The sequence below is a fragment of the Artemia franciscana genome, chromosome 7 (genome assembly GCF_032884065.1).
Source record: "Artemia franciscana chromosome 7, ASM3288406v1, whole genome shotgun sequence".
Taxonomy (NCBI): domain Eukaryota; kingdom Metazoa; phylum Arthropoda; class Branchiopoda; order Anostraca; family Artemiidae; genus Artemia; species Artemia franciscana.
Window position 1 is genome coordinate 58,924,333 of NC_088869.1, and position 21,807 is coordinate 58,946,139.

The 21,807-nt window shown below is 32.6% G+C and overlaps 1 protein-coding gene, 1 long non-coding RNA gene and 1 pseudogene across 3 annotated transcripts in view; 1 reads left to right on the top strand and 2 right to left on the bottom strand.

Annotated features, from left to right (window-relative positions):
• Nucleotides 1-21,807, bottom strand: part of LOC136029537 (protein O-mannosyl-transferase 2-like) — a 76,974-nt gene that overhangs the window by 12,926 nt on the left and 42,241 nt on the right. For both annotated transcript variants that reach the window (XM_065708007.1, XM_065708009.1), the window contains 4 exons: nucleotides 20,207-20,366; nucleotides 17,881-17,987; nucleotides 14,078-14,160; nucleotides 2,036-2,145 (listed from right to left, as the gene is read on the bottom strand). In XM_065708007.1, the coding sequence (XP_065564079.1) occupies nucleotides 2,036-2,145; nucleotides 14,078-14,160; nucleotides 17,881-17,987; nucleotides 20,207-20,366 (460 nt within the window). The remainder of the gene's footprint in view (nucleotides 1-2,035; nucleotides 2,146-14,077; nucleotides 14,161-17,880; nucleotides 17,988-20,206; nucleotides 20,367-21,807) is intronic.
• On the bottom strand, nucleotides 5,545-8,806 carry LOC136029538 (phosphatidylserine synthase-like; annotated as a pseudogene).
• Nucleotides 10,612-12,665, top strand: LOC136029540 (uncharacterized). Its single transcript, XR_010618063.1, has 2 exons — nucleotides 10,612-11,205; nucleotides 11,272-12,665. It is a non-coding gene; the product is annotated as an uncharacterized LOC136029540 (long non-coding RNA).

Consider the following 21,807-nt stretch of genomic DNA (forward strand, 5'->3'; position numbering starts at 1 on the left):
AGGGGGTCCGGAATTTTACATTTTTTCCCAGAAGAAACATCATGGATGCACGTTTGTTATTTTTTTTTCCAGGGATGATCGCATCGAACTAGTAATCGTAGAAGATCGGGAGAGGGATCATTTAATCGGAAATCAGAAGTTCTAAAAAATTTGGAGGGCAGCTAGCCCCCTCCCACGCTAATTTGATCACCAAAGTCACCCGACTTTGTCACTCAGTCACTCAAAATTTTGAGAGAGCCATTTTGTTCAGCATAGTCGAAGAATCTAATAATTATGTCTTTGAGGATTTTTAAACGCCCGAAGGTCCACAGGGGAAGGGCTGCAAGTTATGGGTTTTGCCCATTGTTTACATATAGTAAACATTGGTTATTGAGAATGTATAATATTGGTTATTGGGATGTATAAAGACGTTTTCAATGGGAATTTTTTTAGGGACGAGGGGGTTTCGTAGGAGGATCTTTCTGTGGAGGGATTTTTCATGGAGGAGGGAATTTTGCCATGGAGGGGAGCCGGATCTCCTAGCATTTCATGAAAACTATCCGAAATTTGGTTTAAAAAAACAAGTTTTTAGCACTGAAAGCAAGGAGCAACATTAATACTTAAAACGAACAGAAATTATGAGGGGAGGGGGTACGTATGAGGACCTCTCTGTGGGGGAATTTTCATAAGGGAAGGAAATTTGCCATGAAGGGGAGCCGGATTTTCCAGCATTTCATAAAACCGATCAGAAATTTACTTTAAAAAAAAACTAGTTTTTTTGCACTGAAAGCAAGGAGCAACATTAATACTTAAAACGAACAGATATTATAAGTTATATGAGGGGAACGCCCGCAAGTCAATACCTCGCTCTTTCCGATAAAGTTTTTTTGTACTTTTGAAAGAGCTATTTATTCTAATTAAACAACCTCTGTGATTCAGGAGTCATTCTTAAAGAATTGGGACAAAACTCGAACTTTACCTTAAAGAGCAAGGTATTGACAAGGGTGTGATCCCTCTCATATACGTAGTAATTTCTGTTCGTTTTAAGTTTTAATGTTGCACCTCACTTTCGCTTTAAAAACCATTTTTTACTTTAGTAAAGAGCAGCATCACAAGCGTATTAAGACTAAAGGAGATACTTTAAAGGAGGGAGGGGGCAAAATCAGCACTGATGATTAAATAAACAATTTCTCACAGAAAATAAAAACAATCAAGCGACTTATTGTTTTTCAAGATTCAAAATTACTTCATTTGTGTATACCTTACATCAGCCATGGTAAATAAAAAGTGTTAGGATATGAGTTCGAGAGGAGGGACAAAAGAATCTGAAAAAACGGAAATATTTACTGTAATTAATGACTATTCTACTGATAAACATGGTTTGACGGTATCATTACTGACATGATTTGATTCGATAATATCAGATTCATACATTTAAGATTCTGCTTAACTATCACATCTGAATATTTAAGGAATGGCATTATTTTTTGTTCAATCCTAAGAATAGATATCAAATTAGACAAAAAAACAGCTGCCATATTTCTATAAAATAAAAGAGCAATAAATAGGAAGATACTTGAGCATGAATTTATAGCTGTTTTATTTTTAGAGGGAGGGAGCGACACAATAATAACACCCAAATATTTGAAAAGATTTGGAAAAGTTAGAGCAGGAAGGGGGCAAGATCCCCACAAACACGGAACTTCGTATGGACTAGTCAACAGATATTACCACAAATACTGTTTAGTGTTATTTGAAATTCTGACAAAATAAATATTATAGTATTATATAAGGAATACAAATAATTTAAACAGAAACATCTGGCTACTTTCAGGAAATTTTTGGATGAATACTCACGATCTTAGATCTTTAAATGGATCCTTACGAACATGTCTTAATAAATTATAAATAATGTGCTTTGCGTTATTTTCAGAAACACCGCCAGTGGCGTAGTATCCTGTAAGTAGCACAAACAGTTTCTAATTGCTACATAAGCCATATAAAAGCACAAAAATTCCTTTGCTTAATAAAATCTAACAAAATACCGGCAGGGTACCTGTTGCTGCCTTGCTCCAACACCAGCTGGGTAGAGGTGCATGTGTGAATGTAGATATCCTCCACCAGTAATACTGTTCTTCAAGGTCAACAACGACCCGTAGGCAGTATCTGTCAGAAAAGAACAGATTAAAATTGAGCCAGTACTAGTAATACTGGTGAACAAGAAACTTTGAGGAGCAAGAATTCACTATGTCTTCACAATTGGTTTAATGACAAGGCCATCTATTTGAGAGTTGTTAGACAGAAACATCTTTATTTTCAAAATACAACACGCCTAGTGATTTTTTGAGGAGGGGGGGAGGGGTCTGCAAGGCAAACAAACAGACAATATCACAAGTAAGTAAGAAGTATATTTATTAAACTACTTTAATACAGATCTATACTAATACTATAAAAATAAGAGCCCTAAGCAGAAAAAAGTCACTGCATGCGCTTTCTTGTCCTACTTACTTTATGACAAGGGCATTTGCCTGAAAATTGTCGGGCAGAAAAAATTTATGTAAGGTGGACTTGACAGGTAATTCGTCAAAGTAGGGTGGGGTTGGAAGGAAAAGGTGGGGGAAGGGAGAATTCTAGGATTGATTAGTGATAGAGCCTTTGTTTAGAAAAATAATTAAATATTTATAACCCATTAATGCCAAATATTAAAACAGTTGACTAGAACAGACAAAAAACAAATTATGAAAAGAGAAAAATTTAAGGTCATAAAAAAGTGGGAAATGCATATGTTAATGTCTGATAGTTTTTTGCTCACCCCACAAACCATTCCAAAAGCATTCTGGATTCTAAATGTATGTATTATCTTCCTATTACGGTATCAAGGCGGGAAAAAAGCAAAATTTACAGAAAAGGAAATACTGATTGCGAATACGAGAAATGTCATTCTTTTTCAAAAGTGGATTATACCCGGAAAGATGTAATTCAGAATTCAGAAAAAAATAATCAGAAGACAATTTGGAAAAAGTTTTGCGACTATATTTCCTCTATTATTAGAAAGCTTTGAGTAACCAATTCTAATCTTCAGTCTCGAGTCTGAAACGATAGTAATGTCAATACCCAGCCACCAAACAAATGAGACATAAGGGAGAGAAATTTTGTACAAAGAAGGGAAGAAGAGGGAGAGTAGCCGAATAAAAGGTTCTCGCATTTATCAACATTTAGGTACAGGCCGATACATGCAAACACTTCCATTATGTAGTTTACTGATTTTGAAAGGCTATTTTTAGATCTACTTACAAATAAAAGATCTTCCGCATAGACTAGGTATGGCATATTAGCTAAACTGCAGAAATAAGTTGGAGGTTTATTCAGAAGCCTTTGAGAGATTGCTAATTTAAACAAACTAGGAGAAAAAACTCCTCCTTGTCGACCTCCTTTTTAAAAAGGAATACGCTGATCACAACATTAAATTTAACATTAAGAAATGAATACGAGTACCAATATTTCAGAAGAAAAAATAATGGAAATACTAATACCATTAAAAATTAAATCATGTAATGACTGAAAATGATTAATAAAATTGAATGCCTGAGAAGGATCAAGCGCACAAAGGTGAATATTATATCGTATATATTTATGAGAAGCATCCTGAACAATAGAAGACAGAACAGTATGGACATAGCTGCATGCAACACCAGGCGGGAACCTAAGCTGACTCTCCCTAAACCGATAACAGAAGTAATATGAAGAAGAAGAATATATTCCAAAATATTACTGAATTTACAATATACCACAATAGGACGATAAGATGAATAATCCAAAAGAGATTGATCTTTTTATAAGTATAGAAGTTACCGTACCAGCTGTCAGATACAATCGACGAACAAATGAAAAAGTAATTGAAGATGCGAAATCAACGGTTCACCTTCAGTCTGTAGATGATTAGCTCAAGTACCATCACAGTCAGTCGACAAAGCCTTCAGTCTTTTTAAAGTGGTATTAACTGAAGAGAGAGGTGCCACAGTCACAAAAAATTGCGATTTCTTGAATGGAAGATACGAAAACACAAGACTAGCAGAAATGGACAGCATAATTCAGTTTGGAAAAAATGGGAGAGAAGCATCTCACCCATGTTTCAGAGGGAACGGCGTACAGTGAGTTACTCCATTATTTTCGGATTGATAGAATTAAGACCCTTATACCTCAATGACAAACCCGAATCTGGAGCCAAAATTTACCCTTATTTTTTATATTCTTTATAACGGTTCCCAGAAAAGCTTCCAAGTTTTGGCTATTATATTACATTTTGGAACATTTGCTTCTTCTACATGCTTCAGTCAAGAAATAATCCGATGATAATATTTATTAAGTTCCTTGATTCTTCCACTAACCTGTGTAAAACAATGTAAGAGATGATGAGAAACACTTATGTACTTAACCTATGTACATAAACACTATAATAACACACATAAACACAAACACACAATACACAAACACACATAAACACTAAACACTATGTACTTATGTTTATTTTTTGTACAAAATGCAGGCTAGCTGACTGAAGGCAACAAGTTCAGCAGTTTTTTATGTTGTGAGAGTTTGCTTGATAATAAATTACTATTTTTATTCTATAAATTATATAGGGTGACTATAGTGAGAAACACTCATGGTAAACAATTTCTCAGACCACACTGCTTTTCCATTTACGAAAAATTAATTGAAGAAAAATAATGCGAGTTTGTTTCTTATTTATTTTATTGTTTATATTTTTTTGCGGTGTTTTATTTGTCGTGGCATTTTATTTTTGATGTCTTAAAAAAAGCCTTAAATTGTCGATTTGTAATTTTCTTCTTTTTTTGGCTGAGAAAGGCTCCTGGACGTGGGGCCGAAATATTCGGAGCATATTTTTTTTTTTTTAGTTAAAGTCTAGTTTATATATCTTATTTTTGTTCACTGCTTTATAGAAATTAAACCCGTTTTTTCTTCAACCAATTTTTCGCACTCATAGTAAACAATAAATTAGCCAGCTTAGAAATTAATGATGCCAAGTTTATTCTCTTCCAGTCACTCGTCGTAGATTACTTATTGTTTCTAATTGCCATATCCGAATTTTGTTGAATATTGATCAATGTGTACAGACACAAGAGATGGTTTAAATGTGCTTGAATGAATAAAATGTGTAGATTAGAAACATTACCGGAGTTAGGCATATAAGCATTACTCAGAAATTTCTCAGCAGCATTTCTGAACGTGCTGAAAAACATTCCACATAAGTATTAGTCACCAAGGCGCACAAATCCGAGTCCGTTGTAAGTGACACAAGGTATAAGCTTTTGAAGTTTTGCGTATGGCTATGAGAAGGAAATTGCTGAAGCTATGATACAATAAACTACTGTAGATAAGTAGATAACTTCGAAGACCACACTGCTTTCCATGACGAAAGTAAAACAGTTCAAAATAGTGATGTAACCTTTTTATAGACAGTGAACAGATATAAAATTTAACTGTATATGTGTCCGAAATATCCAGTTAAATTTTATATCTGTTCACTGTCAATAAAAAGGTTTCATCCCTATTTTGAACTGTTTTACTTTCGACTGTAGATAAGCTAAAACAGATATAAATTCACAAAAAGAATCATTCCCATTCTAACCACTAAAAAGCTGCCATCAGAGTCATAAAGCACCGGCAAAAATATGAACTCATTTCTGATCAAACAAGGTAAGCCTCCAGAAGGACAGCCACGAGCAATGCGGATAGGAATGTAGTACACAAAATGGTTATTACATTATCTCAGAATGTTAAGACTAAAATAAATTAACAGATCTTCTTGCAGAAAAACGATATCATAGGTGCCGCACATGTCGTGGATAATCGAATTCTTAAATTGCTTCAGTTGATTTTAAATGACGGACAGGAAATGTCTTGTTTAACCGTTATTGAACTTTGTCTTTAGATGCGAAAAACCTTTTAAATACGAGATCGGACTTAGTGTGGCAAAAGGACCAAAAATTGAAACAGAAGAGAGGTAAAATTTCAAAATTCACTAACGTAAATGATTTTGAAGCTCATTTTGAGACTATCTTTTCATTAATTAGCTTTTGCAAGAGTCAGCAAACTATAACTTTATTGTGCTGAATGTGTCGATGTAATTTACAGACAGGATAACTAGAAATTGTCCGACAGATCAGCTTCTTGTGGATAGCTGTTAAAGAGTTCAAACAGTCTCTTTGTCAAAACTTTCACTGAAGAACTGTTCAAAATAGTTTTGATAGATTCACAAATATCATCTGCACCAGTTTTATTTTTATTTTTACAAGCCATTTATCCTTCTCTGGTTTTACTGACGTAACACACTCATATCGGGTAATTTTATTCATTGCTTAATGCTGCATCGATCTTAATGATTTTTGATCTTAATTGCTTTTTGATTCGATCTTAATTGCTTTTTGAGTGATTGCTTTTTTCGAAATTATATTGCAATTGAATCAACCATTACTTGGGTAGAAAAAAACTAAAATATTTGAAATCAGTGTTGCCACACGAAAACTAAAGATTCAGTCAGACAAATTAGCTAAACATATTAGCAATTCAGCTAGACTTGAAAAGGGCCAAGGTCATTGATTTGATTGAACAAAGTCATGCTGATTGACCATGAACGACAATGACCATACCACTGTTTCTAAACTTAAAGTTTTCAAAACCATTCGACTGGGGGAACAGTCTTTTACTGGCTAATAGCCTTATCATTAAGCAACTTTTATTGAGAACATTCTCATTTGGAGCATTGTTGCCAGTTTAAGCTATTTTCTCGTTTTTATACTTTTTACTGTGCCACCCAACACATCCGTAAACACACAAAGCTGACAAAGCCATCTGCACAAGCAACCAAAACACGATCCATCTAATCTGAGTCTTTGTGAACATTTTCCAACACAAATAATTGCTTCAATACACATTATTGCAGTAAAAATCCAACATTGTGATCCATAACGTTTGCAGAGAGTATCAGTTACATAGGAATAATATTGACACATAGAAGGGGCTACGAACAAGCCAATTAACCCAAGCCGAACTACATTTAATGGATGACCAGGAGGTAGTTCAAATATATACTTGAGGAAGAATGTATTCAATTCTGATATCTGAAAGAAAAATATCAGTTGGCAAATAGCCAAGAATCTCATATATGTACATTTTGGGTCCAGCCATCGTACGCATGTCCAACTTTCAGGTGTGCATTGTAGTACATCTCGCTTTATTTTTCCCTTTTGCAGCCGGGATGCTCTGAATCGATTCCCATTTGTACTCGCACATTCCAAAAACTTGCAAATCTGCATTCCGACATAAATACCCAGTCCATTACAAAGTAATACATCTAAAATTATTGAATCCCACCAGCACTCTGAAAAACTAGGCAACACATGAGCGAAACTCATGGGCAACACATGGGCAACACTATTTCTGTTATTTCCCACATTACACTCATAGTCCATAGTATTCCATAGTGACGGACTACAAGAGCCCTCATAAGCCATCCAAAGAAATGCGCAAACGCAAAAACGTCCATGTGATCCCAAAGCTTGGATATACTAACGTCAGAGCAATTAACGCCATATTTCTTGTCCATGTATATGCGGAATCCTTCTAATTCTGGATCGAGCCACTCAAGTAAGTTCCTGACAGTAGAATAGCTTTGGAATAGAATGAAGCATAAAGATACGAGATATAGGACACTTAAGCCGAACACCATTCTCCAAATAATCGGGTGAGGTCGTGTAAACGGCCCATTTGTAAAAGTTAGCGATGAGACTATTAAGAACATGAAGAGGACATGTTTCATCCCAACCCATATATTATCTTTGAAATCGGCTTCGTCATCTCTAGTAAAAGAAGAATAAATAATTACAGATAGGCATACTATAAGAAGTGTTAATGTATGAGACTTGTAAAAATAGTCAATAGATATGTCGTCCAATGGCTTTTCATTTATTGTTTGAAAATGATTACTTGAAATTGACCTGGCAAGATTTGTATCAGATACCTTTTTCATTTAGGATAAAAGATTTATGTTTAGATTTCAGTATTATTGTTCATTTATCCTTTTATTTATCTATTGGAACTACTAATAATATGTTTAATTCAGTCGTTGCATCTTTTATATTTTTTTTCATTGTTATTATTGACAATTATTTTTTTATTTTTTTATAGGCTATTTATTTTGATTTATTTATAATATATCACATTCAATATTTGAAAAGTTATATACATTTAAAGACCAACTTATGTCATTCTTTCCCATGCGTGATCATTTCGTTTTTAGTATCAAAGACGCATGCAAAATTAAAAATGAATGACGAATGAACCCGAATTGCTAAAGCAAGGCACATAGAAAAAATGTCTGACGTAATGGTGAACAAAGATAAAGCACAACGAAATCTACTGTTACTACAAATCTAAATTTCACAGTGAAATGAAAAATCACGTTATTTTAGCGTCGCTCGAAAAAGAAGTAAGTAAGCTTAACGCTAAAATTGTCAATCACCTACCAGGAAAATACAAAACCTGAAAGATTTATTATTCTGTCAAGGATAAACAGGAAGGAGAAATTGAATTCAAACCAGAATTTCTTCATTCAATTTAAATTACTGATTTGTTACCTTATGACTTAAAACTAAAGAATAACAAGAAAATTATGCAAACATAACTTAGATAATCAGAGGGTATGTGCAATGAACCATGCTTGGTTATTGTGGAATTTTACAACAGCGTAATTAAAACAATTACTTCAGAAAAGCTGGAAAATATTTTTTTAGTATCGGTGAGGTCATGCAAATTGTATGAGGTAATGATGAACGAAACCGAAGCACAACAAAATCTGTGGCTAAGAGGTATGTGACAACACGCATCACAATGAATCACAAACGATAATGACTGACGATGACATCTTTAGTTACGAGTTTCTTAGTTCGATTGAAAATGCCGATTTGCCACCCTATAAGCAAGAAAAACTGTTTATTTACTTTTTTCTATCGGAAATAGCTCCAAAATTCAGCTCCAAAATGGCTCCGAATAGGAGTCATTTTAATTTCTATTGACGTCATATGAAATTATACAAATGATGAATGAATACAAAGAACTATGGCAAAAGGCATGGAAAATATGGTTGAGGTAATGACGAACGATAATGAAGCAGAACGAAACCAGCAGCTAGAAGAAACGCGACAATAATATTACAACGATTAATCAATTAAAGGGATGTACAACGCAATCGGTGGTTAGAAGACAAGCGACAGGGAGCATGGTAAATCGAATAGAAAGTATTCGCAGAATAACAAAAAAATACAATAGATTGAAGGAACAGTTATTTTAGGACCATAATAACAAATTACGCATGGAAATGGTACACAACGAAATCTGCGATTAGCAAGAATCGCACCAAATCAAAAACAAAAAGGACACGCACCGAAATATGCAGATAGAAGAGAAGCAACAGCTGGAATAAAACACGTCGCAAACAAAACGATTTAGAAAGAAATTTGCATTAAGATGACTGGCAATAACGAGAATCGTAATGAATCACAAACGAAGATGCAACAGCGACAAAGATGCGATAGCGACAAAGATGCGATAGCGACAGCAGGAATCAAATCATAAACAAATAACACGCAACAAAATACGTGGTTAGAAGAGACGCAACAGCGAGAATCACAGCGAATCGCAAAACAAAAACGATGGAAAAGTAGATTCCTTGGGACAACGAGCATCACTACGAATCACAAACGAAAATGACGCCAAAAAAATCTGCAGTTAAAAAACATGCGACTACGAGCATGATCAATCGAATAGGAAGCATTTGCAAAGTAATTTGGGGAAAAACCAGAAAACAAAGTTCACATTTCTCGAGTTACGCTCCGACTCTAGTAAAGGTCAACTTGGATGTACTGTTCAACGACATCAATTTCCACTTCATCCTGCATTTGCCAAGACTATGCATAAGTCGCAAGGCCAAACTTTCGAATTTGTTGGTACATTGTACGTTGCCTATTCTAGTGTTAAAAGACAACGTATTTTAAATGTTCTGCTACCACTTGAAGATGAACGACAAAAATATAATGCTGTGTGTAAGGAAGCCCTGACAACCGTCAACGTCAAACATCTTATTGTTAGAATTAAATTAATTAAACGAGTAATAATTGGTTTTTGTGTTTACAGATTTTCTTTGAAATCAGATACATAGTTTGTTTTTCTTAAAACTGGCATACTGACATTCTAGAATGAACTAAACATGAGACAACTTTAAGGAAGAATTCGTATTTTTCCCAAGGTGGCTGTATAGTTATTTTTTCCTTAAAAATGGCATACTAACATTTCTGGCCACAAGGAGGATCTAAATAGGTGACAAGTTTAAGGAAGAATTCGTGTTTCTTAAAGAATGGTTGTATCAAACCTATGGTTACACCATGACATCAAGAATAAGTTCACATTGTCTGCAGTTAGAAGACAAGCGACAATGAGAATCATTATATATATCAGCCTGCCACGTAGCCGTGCCGGGGACCAATGGCAGAGCCATCGGTCTCCTGGTTTATATATATATATATATATATATATATATATATATATATATATATATATATATATATATATATCTATATATATAAAAATAAGTTGTCTGTGTGTGGATCTGTGGATGGATCAGGTGACGTCATGTTTGTCCGCATATGACGTCTGAATTATTTCTCACTAATACAAAAGAAGAAAAAAACTAAAAAAGGTAAAAACTACAAAAAAAACTAAAAAGAAAAAAAAACTAAAAAAGCTAAAAAACTAAAAAAAAACTAAAAAAAGGTAAAAATCTAATAACTAAAAAAAAACTGAAAAAAATAAAAAAAGGCAAAAACTACAAAAAAAATAAAAACTAATAAAAAAACTAAAAAAGCTAAAAAACTAAAAAAACTAAAAAAAAACTAAAAAAAGGTAAAAAACTAAAAAAAACTAAAAACTAAAAAAGAAAAAAACTAAAAAAAAGGAAAAAACTGAAAAATAAAAGAGAAAAAGAAAACTAAAAAAATATGAATAAATATGTATAAAAATAAGTTGTTTGTGGGTTATGTCTGTCTGTCTGTCTGTCGAGTGACGTCGTGTTTGTCCGCATATGACGTCTGAATTATTTCATCTATATATATAAAAATAAGTTGTCTGTGTGTGGATCTGTGGATGGATCAGGTGACGTCATGTTTGTCCGCATATGACGTCTGAATTATTTCATACTAATATCTGTGGATGGATCAGGTGACGTCATGTTTGTCCGCATATGACGTCTGAATTATTTCACACTAATACAAAAGAAGAAAAAAACTAAAAAAGGTAAAAACTACAAAAAAAACTAAAAAGAAAAAAAAACTAAAAAAGCTAAAAAACTAAAAAAAACTAAAAAAAGCTAAAAATCTAATAACTAAAAAAAAACTGAAAAAAATAAAAAAAAGGCAAAAACTACAAAAAAAATAAAAACTAATAAAAAAACTAAAAAAGCTAAAAAACTAAAAAAACTAAAAAAAAACTAAAAAAAGGTAAAAAACTAAAAAAAACTAAAAACTAAAAAAGAAAAAAACTAAAAAAAAGGAAAAAACTGAAAAATAAAAGAGAAAAAGAAAACTAAAAAAATATGAATAAATATGTATAAAAATAAGTTGTTTGTGGGTTATGTCTGTCTGTCTGTCTGTCGAGTGACGTCGTGTTTGTCCGCATATGACGTCTGAATTATTTCATCTATATATATAAAAATAAGTTGTCTGTGTGTGGATCTGTGGATGGATCAGGTGACGTCATGTTTGTCCGCATATGACGTCTGAATTATTTCACACTAATACAAAAGAAGAAAAAAACTAAAAAAGGTAAAAACTACAAAAAAAACTAAAAAGAAAAAAAAACTAAAAAAGCTAAAAAACTAAAAAAAACTAAAAAAAGGTAAAAATCTAATAACTAAAAAAAAACTGAAAAAAATAAAAAAAGGCAAAAACTACAAAAAAAATAAAAACTAATAAAAAAACTAAAAAAGCTAAAAAACTAAAAAAACTAAAAAAAACTAAAAAAAGGTAAAAAACTAAAAAAAACTAAAAACTAAAAAAGAAAAAAACTAAAAAAAAGGAAAAAACTGAAAAATAAAAGAGAAAAAGAAAACTAAAAAAATATGAATAAATATGTATAAAAATAAGTTGTTTGTGGGTTATGTCTGTCTGTCTGTCTGTCGAGTGACGTCGTGTTTGTCCGCATATGACGTCTGAATTATTTCACACTAATACAAAAGAAGAAAAAAAACTAAAAAAGGTAAAAACTACAAAAAAAACTAAAAAGAAAAAAAACTAAAAAAGCTAAAAAACTAAAAAAACTAAAAAAAGGTAAAAAACTAAAAACTAAAAAAAACTGAAAAAACTAAAAAAAGGCAAAAACTAAAAAAAAACTAAAAACTAATAAAAAAACTAAAAAAGCTAAAAAACTAAAAAAACTAAAAAAACTAAAAAAAGGTAAAAAACAAAAATAAACTAAAAACTAAAAAAGAAAAAACTAAAAAAAGGAAAAAACTGAAAAATAAGAGAAAAAGAAAACTAAAAAAATATTAATAAATATAAAAAATATAAATATAAATATAATATAAATTAGCAATCAACAAAGCACCGAGACACAAATGACGACCGGGACACAGGGAGTATAAATGACGACCAGGACATAAGTAAAAAAAAAAAACTAAAAAAACTAAAAAAATGGTAAAAACTACAAAATAACTAAAAACTAATAAAAAAACTAAAAAATCTAAAAATCTAAATAAACTAAAAAAGAAAAAAAAGAAAAAAGGAAAAAAATAAAGGAGAAAAACAAAACTAAAAAACGAATGTATATACAGACCGGGACACCGGGATACAAATGACGACCGGGACACAGGGAATATAAATGACGACCGGGACACAGGGACACAACTACAATGGGGACGCCGGGGGGCACAGGGGGATATAAATGACGACCGGGACACCGGGACACAAGGAATATAAATGACGCCCGGGACACTCAAAGAGAAATCACAGACTGGAACACCGGGACACAAATGACGACCGGGACACAGGCAATATAAATGACGACCGGGACACAGGGACATAACTACAAAGGGGACGCCAGGGTGCACAGGGGGATATATAAATGACGATGGCGACTCAGGGAATGGTCGATTAGCAATCACCATCAACAAAGCTCAAGGGCAATCATTAGAATCATGAGGTATAGATCTGAATACGGATTGTTTTCCCATGGACCATTATATGTTGCATGTTCAAGAGTCGGTAAACCTGAAAATCTATTTATATGCACAGACAATGGGACAGCAAAGAATGTTGTATATTCGCAAGTTTTACGTAGTTAAAAACATATATATATATATATATATATATATATATATATATATATATATATATATATATATATATATATCTATATTCACAGGTGGGACATAGGGACACAACTACAATGGCGCGTAACTAATATGGCGCGTAACGACTTACGCGCGCGGGGGGGCTTGGGGGGTGGCGCGAAGCGCCACCCCAACAGCTAGTATATATATATATATTAGTTTATATGTTACATAAAACTTCATTATGTATTATTTCAAACATTGAAATTTTCCTTGTCAGAGCGGTGGTTTTGATGTTGCCATTTTAAAATGGTTATATTCTAGTAAAAATATACAGCTCTAAAAATTCAACCAACTGATGAGACCTAATCGAGGAATGTTTTAAAGATCAAAAACTATTTTCAGACACATTCTAAAAAGAAAGTCTGACCATTATCTTTAGCTGAAAAAAAAAGAACTTGAAGATGTTAACGAGCAGACACATAAGCCCTGTTCGGGCAGTATATAATTTCCTGAAACTTTCATTCTCCCAACTCATCAGCATCAGACCAGGCGACAATTCCTTAAACTACACTTTCACGATATTTTTTCTGTAGCCTACCTTAGCAAAGAATTCTCAGTAAGGACGTGTAATATTTAACCTACCTCGATAAACTAAATAAAAAAGACAAAATTAAACACAAAAATTAGGATATATACCTTGAGGGGTGCTGAAATTATGTAGGTTGTTTCCCTTAAGGCTGGTTTGAAATGCCGAAGAGTAAAAACCATCACCATTTCCACTGAAAAAAATAATATGTAATTGCAATGTCAAAAATGTTGAAAGTTCGTTACGAAAGAAAATGTGGCATTACAGAGACTTGAACCCCTAATATCTTGGAAGCACGTGTAGCGTTTTTCATATCAAGAGAAATCTTTATCAATAAAATCAGCATCTTAGTTGGGTCCTGCAGAGCACTTTTACAAGTTAAGGGTCAGATAAGCGAAGGGAAATAATGGGTATCCCAAAACTTTCCAAATATTTCAAAGCCGGCGACAGACAAAAGAAATAGGTTATGTATCCATAGTGTCGACCAGTCCGTAGGAAAAGGGGACAAATTTGTAAACTCAAGTTTTACAAGAGGCAAAAGTTTTGTTTTTCCTTTCTTAGGTAATAAGCAATTCATAGTTTGGCTTTGGGTCTCATTAAAAATATTAGGACCTATTAAACAGTTTGCACTAAACAAAATAGCCCAAAAGCTTGCAAAACCATAAAATTTTAGAAATTAGGAGCCTCGATAGTTAAAATACATCTTCTAAAATTCTAAATGTAAAACTTCTTTCATAATCATCAGTAATTCATAAGTAGTGGCAAAATCCCTTTAAATTTATCGTCAATTGTAGGAGAACCTTTTCGGTTCTCTGAAAAGGAGATTTTCTCCAAAGAGGGATTTACATCGTAAGATAAGGGAGATGCTTTAGATACATAGTGATTTTAGGAAAACCTTTACTGTCTGAAGTATTGTGCTATGACAAGGCGGAAGTTCGGCTAAATTTGTCCAATCGATTAATATGCATTAATATGAATATGATGAAATCCTCTAGTATTGTGAACGTGGAGATCACTAATAAAAAAAATTAATTGTTTTTGCCTCGACAAAATTCGTTTCCTCTTCTTAGTTTTCTCAAAATTTTCAAAATAGCCTGGTGAGTGAATCTAGGGACTCCTGATTACAATTGGGGGACTCCTGATAGCATTAAGGCGGAATAGTGCAGATTTTATCGGAAAGAATTGAATCACCTGGACATTTTGAACAGATGATAATTGTAATTATATGTCATAATAAAAACAAGGAACTGTTTTCTTGCGAAATCATAATTTGCTGACAAGGGACTTAAATTCACATTTAAATGGCACTACCATGGAACGGGGTCACTCGTCGAAAAGAAAAACAGTTTTCTTTAATATCTTTCACAAGAAAACTTTAGTTCTATTTTACTTTATGCGACGAGCCTTTGTGCATACTTTCACATCACATTTTTTATGCCACCGACAATCAAAGTGAACTGTAATTTAAGTTTTAAAATATAATTGCAATTAATTTGACTGTTGACGGTGTTGAATAATTTGCCGGTATAAACATGCAAAAAGATTAGGCAAGAGATTAAAAAATGGTCCACCTTTCCACCAATTCCAAAAAATGGTTTCTTTCCTTTCCAAAAAATGGTTTCCACCTTTCCTTTCCAAAAAATGGTTTCCACCTTTCCTTTCCAAAAAATGGTTTCCACCTTTCCTTTCCAAAAAATGGTTTCCACCTTTCCTTTCCAAAGAATGGTTTCCACCTTCCCTTTCCAAAAAATGGTTTCCACCTTTTCTTTCCAAAAAATGGTTTCTTTCCACCTTTCCTTTCCAAAAAATGGTTTCCACCTTTCCTTTCCAAAAAATGGTTTCCACCTTTTCTTTCCAAAAAATGGTTTCTTTCCACCTTTCCTTTCCAAAAAATGGTTTCCACCTTTCCTTTCCAAAAAATGGTTTCCACCTTTCCTTTCCAAAAAATGGTTTCCACCTTTCCTTTCCAAAGAATGGTTTCCACCTTCCCTTTCCAAAAAATGGTTTCCACCTTTTCTTTCCAAAAAATGGTTTCTTTCCACCTTTCCTTTCCAAAAAATGGTTTCCACCTTTCCTTTCCAAAGAATGGTTTCCACCTTCCCTTTCCAAAAAATGGTTTCCACCTTTTCTTTCCAAAAAATGGTTTCTTTCCACCTTTCCTTTCCAAAAAATGGTTTCTTTCCACCTTCAAAGCTCAGTCCCTGGTATTTGTACTAACGTACAAACTTCAATCGGGGAATAGAGAGATGAAGGTACTTATGACCACTACAACCCTCCCAAGCAATACGAGTTTGTTTTTATACAAATCAATAACTAGGAAGTAATTAATATTGTTAGCATGAAATAAGACGTAGTGCTACCAGTTCTGATCCAATGTTTTCGAGTATTGCAAAGCCTATTTTGGTATGTGTCTAACTTGCGTTAGTAGAAACGGTAGATGGTTGTTTCAAAGGAGGTATATTTATAAACTCATTCAAAAAGAACCTGTGATTATGTCTTTGGCTATAGATGAGGATTGTGATGACTATCGTAAGTACAGGGAGAACACCTTTTTTTTACCAATATTAACTAGGATTTTTGAAAATAAAATTTGTAATATGATTAAACAACTTTTTGGGAAAAAGAAGTCTCTCCAGTAATTTAGAGCTTAAAAATTACAAAATCAAGTTAAAAAAATACTACCACAATTTTTTTTAGCTATGAATAGGATTATAAAGGGACGTAATTTGATATGAGCCAAGGGAGAGGCAACTGCCCCCCCCCCAGACCTCAGTTTGCCCCCTCCCCGCTGAAATTTAGTTTCTTCCAAAGTCTTGTCAAAACTAAGATGAACCTACATCAGTCAAGCATCAACAGAAACAGATCAGAGTTTTTAGCACATATTTTCCTTTATAGTGATATAAGATATCTTTATAGTAGTTTCATAATACTAAATAGTACCTTCATGGTACTAAATGGCTTATTCTTAGTTTTTACTCTCATTTTCACTTTATTTTGGAAAATCGGCTCAAACTTTACAGCCCCCCCCCCAGGATTTTGACGAAATTACGCCACTGGTATCATATATTTGGAGTGTTTTGCACAAGCCCAAGTATAGGATTTCTTGGTGTTTTTTGTCATGTGCGTCTTGACTCTTTATAAAGTAATGCTCCTCAACACAAGCGTCTTCTGTTAGATTTACAAACAATGTACAAAATAGTGAACGCATATGCAAATGTATATTCGGTAACATAAAAGTAACTAAGATTTATAGCCTTTAAACCTCTTTCTCGTTACAGATTTTTTGAATTAATAATTTGAATTAATTTTTTGAATTATGAAAATACATTTAGAATCCTTTGAAGCTGATTTATACGCAAACTAAAACCTAGATAGATACTTTATTATATGGTTTCCGGTAAACTGGCCAAAAAAGAAATAAGAAACAAACTAACAACAGGAGAAGAACTAAGAATAGATTACTAAAGCCTTGGCTAAAAAAAAGTTCTCTTAAAATCAACATTACAGTTTTGTAGGAAAGGTTGTCAACCCTAGCAGCTTCCATAGAGGAGTCTACAAGACTTATTACACGAAACTGAAGGGTAGGTAGTGTTACATCCACCCCATCCACATTAGTTATCCTGTGTTTACAGAGGTAACCATTGTATGCAACCATAGCATTTTTCTATGGCATCTAAGATTGTCCAAGACATCTGTATTATGATATCTGAGCTTTTCGAATGTTTGACCTTGTTTTTATGCCTAATTTTAAAGGAGAAGTCAGGTTGCCTTACATATCATCAAGCTTTGTATGTAGAACACGCTGTTTATAAAAATATTCATTTTTAATGCTAGCAAAGACACTTTAAGTTTACATGAAATAAATTAATATATAGAAGGGCACTAGCTATTTTTGATTAGGGTAGACACTCACCTTAAGTTTAGTACTTGGAAATGAATGGCATAAATACCCATATACACAACCAATGGTAACGCAATTAAGCAAAGAGCACGGGCAAAGAAGTGTTTCACAGTATATGACTGAAAAAGAAAGTCTTAACATTACAATACATTTAATAAAGATTATGTGCTACATAAAAGAGACAGGGAAGATTTTTATTTTCGGGGGTAGATCCAGATAATATGATAAAAAAAACTTTATAATCAAAGCATCAAGTACCCGGTAATAAAGAAAACTTCAAAACTTCACGCTTAGACCCCCCCCCCTCACCCTACATTATTTGATTGGGTGGTTAGCATTACATCACTAGAAAAATAAAAGACTGCTGTAATACTACTTAAAAGACTATTAATTAGCACTATTGTAAATTTTGCATAGCGGATTATTGCATACTGTGTCATTACTACAATTGTATATTATTATACATTGCATATGAACTACAGTTACTGTGCATTAGGCAGGGATGTAACACATCGCATATAACGGACTATTCTATATCTTTTTTATTTTACAATTGTATATTGTATTATACTGTATATGGACCACTGATATTGTACATTAGGTAGTGCTGTTTTATATTGTATCTAGCGGACTATTGTCTATAATGTATTGCATATAATTATAATGTAATTGTATATTACTGTATATGGCACAATTGTCTCATTGCACATCAGGCAGTGCTATTGTATCTTTTATACACAAACTATTGTAAATTATGTTATTATTACGATTGAATACATATAGAATTCTGTTATTATATATTAGATAGCGTTGTTATATATTGTATATAGTGGACTAAAGTGCGTTGCATTATTATTACAGTTGTACATTGTATGTCGAATACTGTTACTGTATATTAGGCAGTGCTGTTGTATGTAGTACATAGCGGACTATTGTGCATTGTATTATTATTATAGTTGTATCATATTGTATATAATATTTAATGTATATTAGGTAGTGTTGATGTACATTTTACATAACATACTATTGTATGTTATTGAAAGATATTTACTTTATCTCCAAATCTGAGCGTAAAAATCAGTCACAAATGGCAATTGTAAGACAGTTCCTGAATTATGGCAAAAAAAATAGATGTCAACTGAAGACTATTCCTGGCATCTACAAAAAAAAAGCATGTCTAAACTCGATATCCAGTTTTCTTTTGCTTTTGTTTTTTGGTTAATGGCTGGTAATAGCCATCAGTGAAAAAATCATTTATTAACATAAACGCATAAATGGCAACATTGGCTGAAATAAAACCTAACGAGAGAATGCTCCACCTCTCCACCAGAAATTCAAAAAAATAAAATTCGCTATCATTCTAATCCATTCAATATCTAAAAGGGATAGTTATCTGCTAAAAAAAAGCAAAAAAAAAAAACAAAAAAAACATCTAGCATTTGCTAATACAGATAGAAGGCTTTTATGCGCACTTTAGTAGGGACTTAGTCAAACTGGCTTCTGACAAAGTATTTAGTCATTTCGCATCTTAAAGTATAGTTGATATATCGAAGAGTGTATACAGTTTTTACTATCAGAATTAGCTGCTCATTTATACACCGATTATTCAAAACCTGCATAGCGCAGTATGCATACTTTAGGTTTTCAAAAGGTCTCCATCCCCCTTCCCAAAAAAAAAATAATTTAAACATTTTAAATTGTCATTTGGTTTATAGAAAGCTCTTAAGCACGGACTTAGTCAAACTGGCTCCAGAAAAGGCATTTTGTACTTCGCTCAGTATAACAGAGTGAGCAAAAGTGAACGTATACAGTGTTTCGTATAGGTAAAAGCTGCTTTCATAAAGCCTGGATAGCTCAGTTGCTTGTTTGCACATACATAAAGTGTTGAAACCTGAAGATAAAAAAATTAAAGGCTTTTCGGGGTCACCTGGTTTCTAGTGCTGACTTACTTTGAGATAAAACTCTTTGGTACACTTCATTATGGACTTAGTCAAACTGGCTTAAAAAGAAAAACATATTTATCATTTCAAGGCAAGCAATTTTTTATGTATCTTCAATAAAAGTGCCAAGGAGGCTGAAATATTTTTTTTTGACTAGAGGTTTATGGATGAAATTTAAGATGAAAAGAAGACTAATTTGGAAGGAAAAACTGAACACTGATAATCGTGCTTGTTTATGCAATAAAATAACAGGAAAAAGTAGTGACATCTATTTTATTACTCATTATACCTACTCATACTTCAACAAAATATCTTATCCCTTTATTTATACTCCTCTCAACTCTTAAAACTATCACTAAAGATTCGCACAGCATTGTAAATACTGAAACAAAACTTACCACAGGCTTGCTAAGATCTCCCAAAATATCCCATAAGTCCGTTATAGCATGAAGGCCAACAAGAACCACAGCAAATAGGCCAACAAACTTGACACTTAAAGCCCCTGTCATCATAACGCCTGTAAAAGACATCCAGCAAAACCATGATAGAGAAAATGGCCTGAAAAAAAGACCGTCTAAATATGACTTTATATTGTAAATTTTCAAGGATGTTTAAATAAATACTCAACTCTCTTTGGGTAGAGGAATTTTTAAACTTTTTTTGAGGGCGCCTAATTCCTGTTTCAAAAATTTTACCAATTTTTTATGCGCTCGTGCACTAATAGCAAGTTACAATTAATAAATTATAATTTTTGGGTGTGTTTTTTCTGTGGCGATGTGCAAATAACTTATATGAAAGAAAGCGAGATAGAAAGATAAGTAAGACAGAACGAGGCTCAAGCAAGAACAAATGCTCAACCTTTACAAACACTGCAGAATAGAAGGTCTAATAAACAAAGGGTCGATGGGACAGACCAATTTGCCGAAACACTTCGTGCATTTGTCTGTGTTTAATTTTTGCATGTTTCTTTAGTTAATGATAATTCAAATAGAGTTAAATGCTCAAATAGACTAAATAAGCTTATATTTATATAAGTTTATGTTATATTACAGACTAAATACAAAAAATTGGACTTAATTTTCAGTTACAGGCCAAAACATTGATAGCTAGGTGTCCAAATTTTTCTCGGCGTGTTTTGCACCTTCTTTAGCAATGGAACCTGTCTTCAGATCCGGAAAATGTGTTTACAATACTTATTAACACAATTTTCTCGCTTTTATTTACAAAATTTTATATACTTCTAATAATTTTCATTCAATCCCTATAACTAATTAATAAAATGTCCCTGTTTTTGGCAAATCAATTTTTGCTATTTATATAAGGTAATGTACAAGCTTCCTATGTGAAAAAATGCTTTTGGCTTCAAATAAAAATAGTTTGAGTTTTAGTGTTCTAAAGCTCAAGAGACAAATGTACGTGCTGAAAAATTTGATTACATGAAGGGAAATATATTCCCTTCATATTTTACGTTGAATTTTTTCTTCTTTTTTCACAGACCACACTGCCTTTCTTTGGCGAAACGAATAAGAGTTTCAATAGGGATAAGCCCTTTATTAGACAGTTAAAAATCAAATACAAAAATTCTGAATATTTGAATTTTTCTGTATAAATATATTTTGTTTTAATTATAATACTTCAGTGTTTCTGCTGATGATGGAGACCAACTGTGTCTTCAAAATATTCGAAATTTTTTTTATTTGTTTTTCACTGTCCCTATTGAAATTATCCCTATTGAAATTCTTATTCGTTTCATATTTTACAACAGGGAAACGCGGACGCAAACATTTTACAATGGGAACGCGGCTCAAACGGCAAAGAAAATACTATTGCTACTTTAAAATATAATGGGAAGATATATATATATATATATATATATATATATATATATATATATATATATATATATATATATATATATATATATATATATATATATATATATATATATATATATATATATATATATATATATATATATATATATATATATATATATATA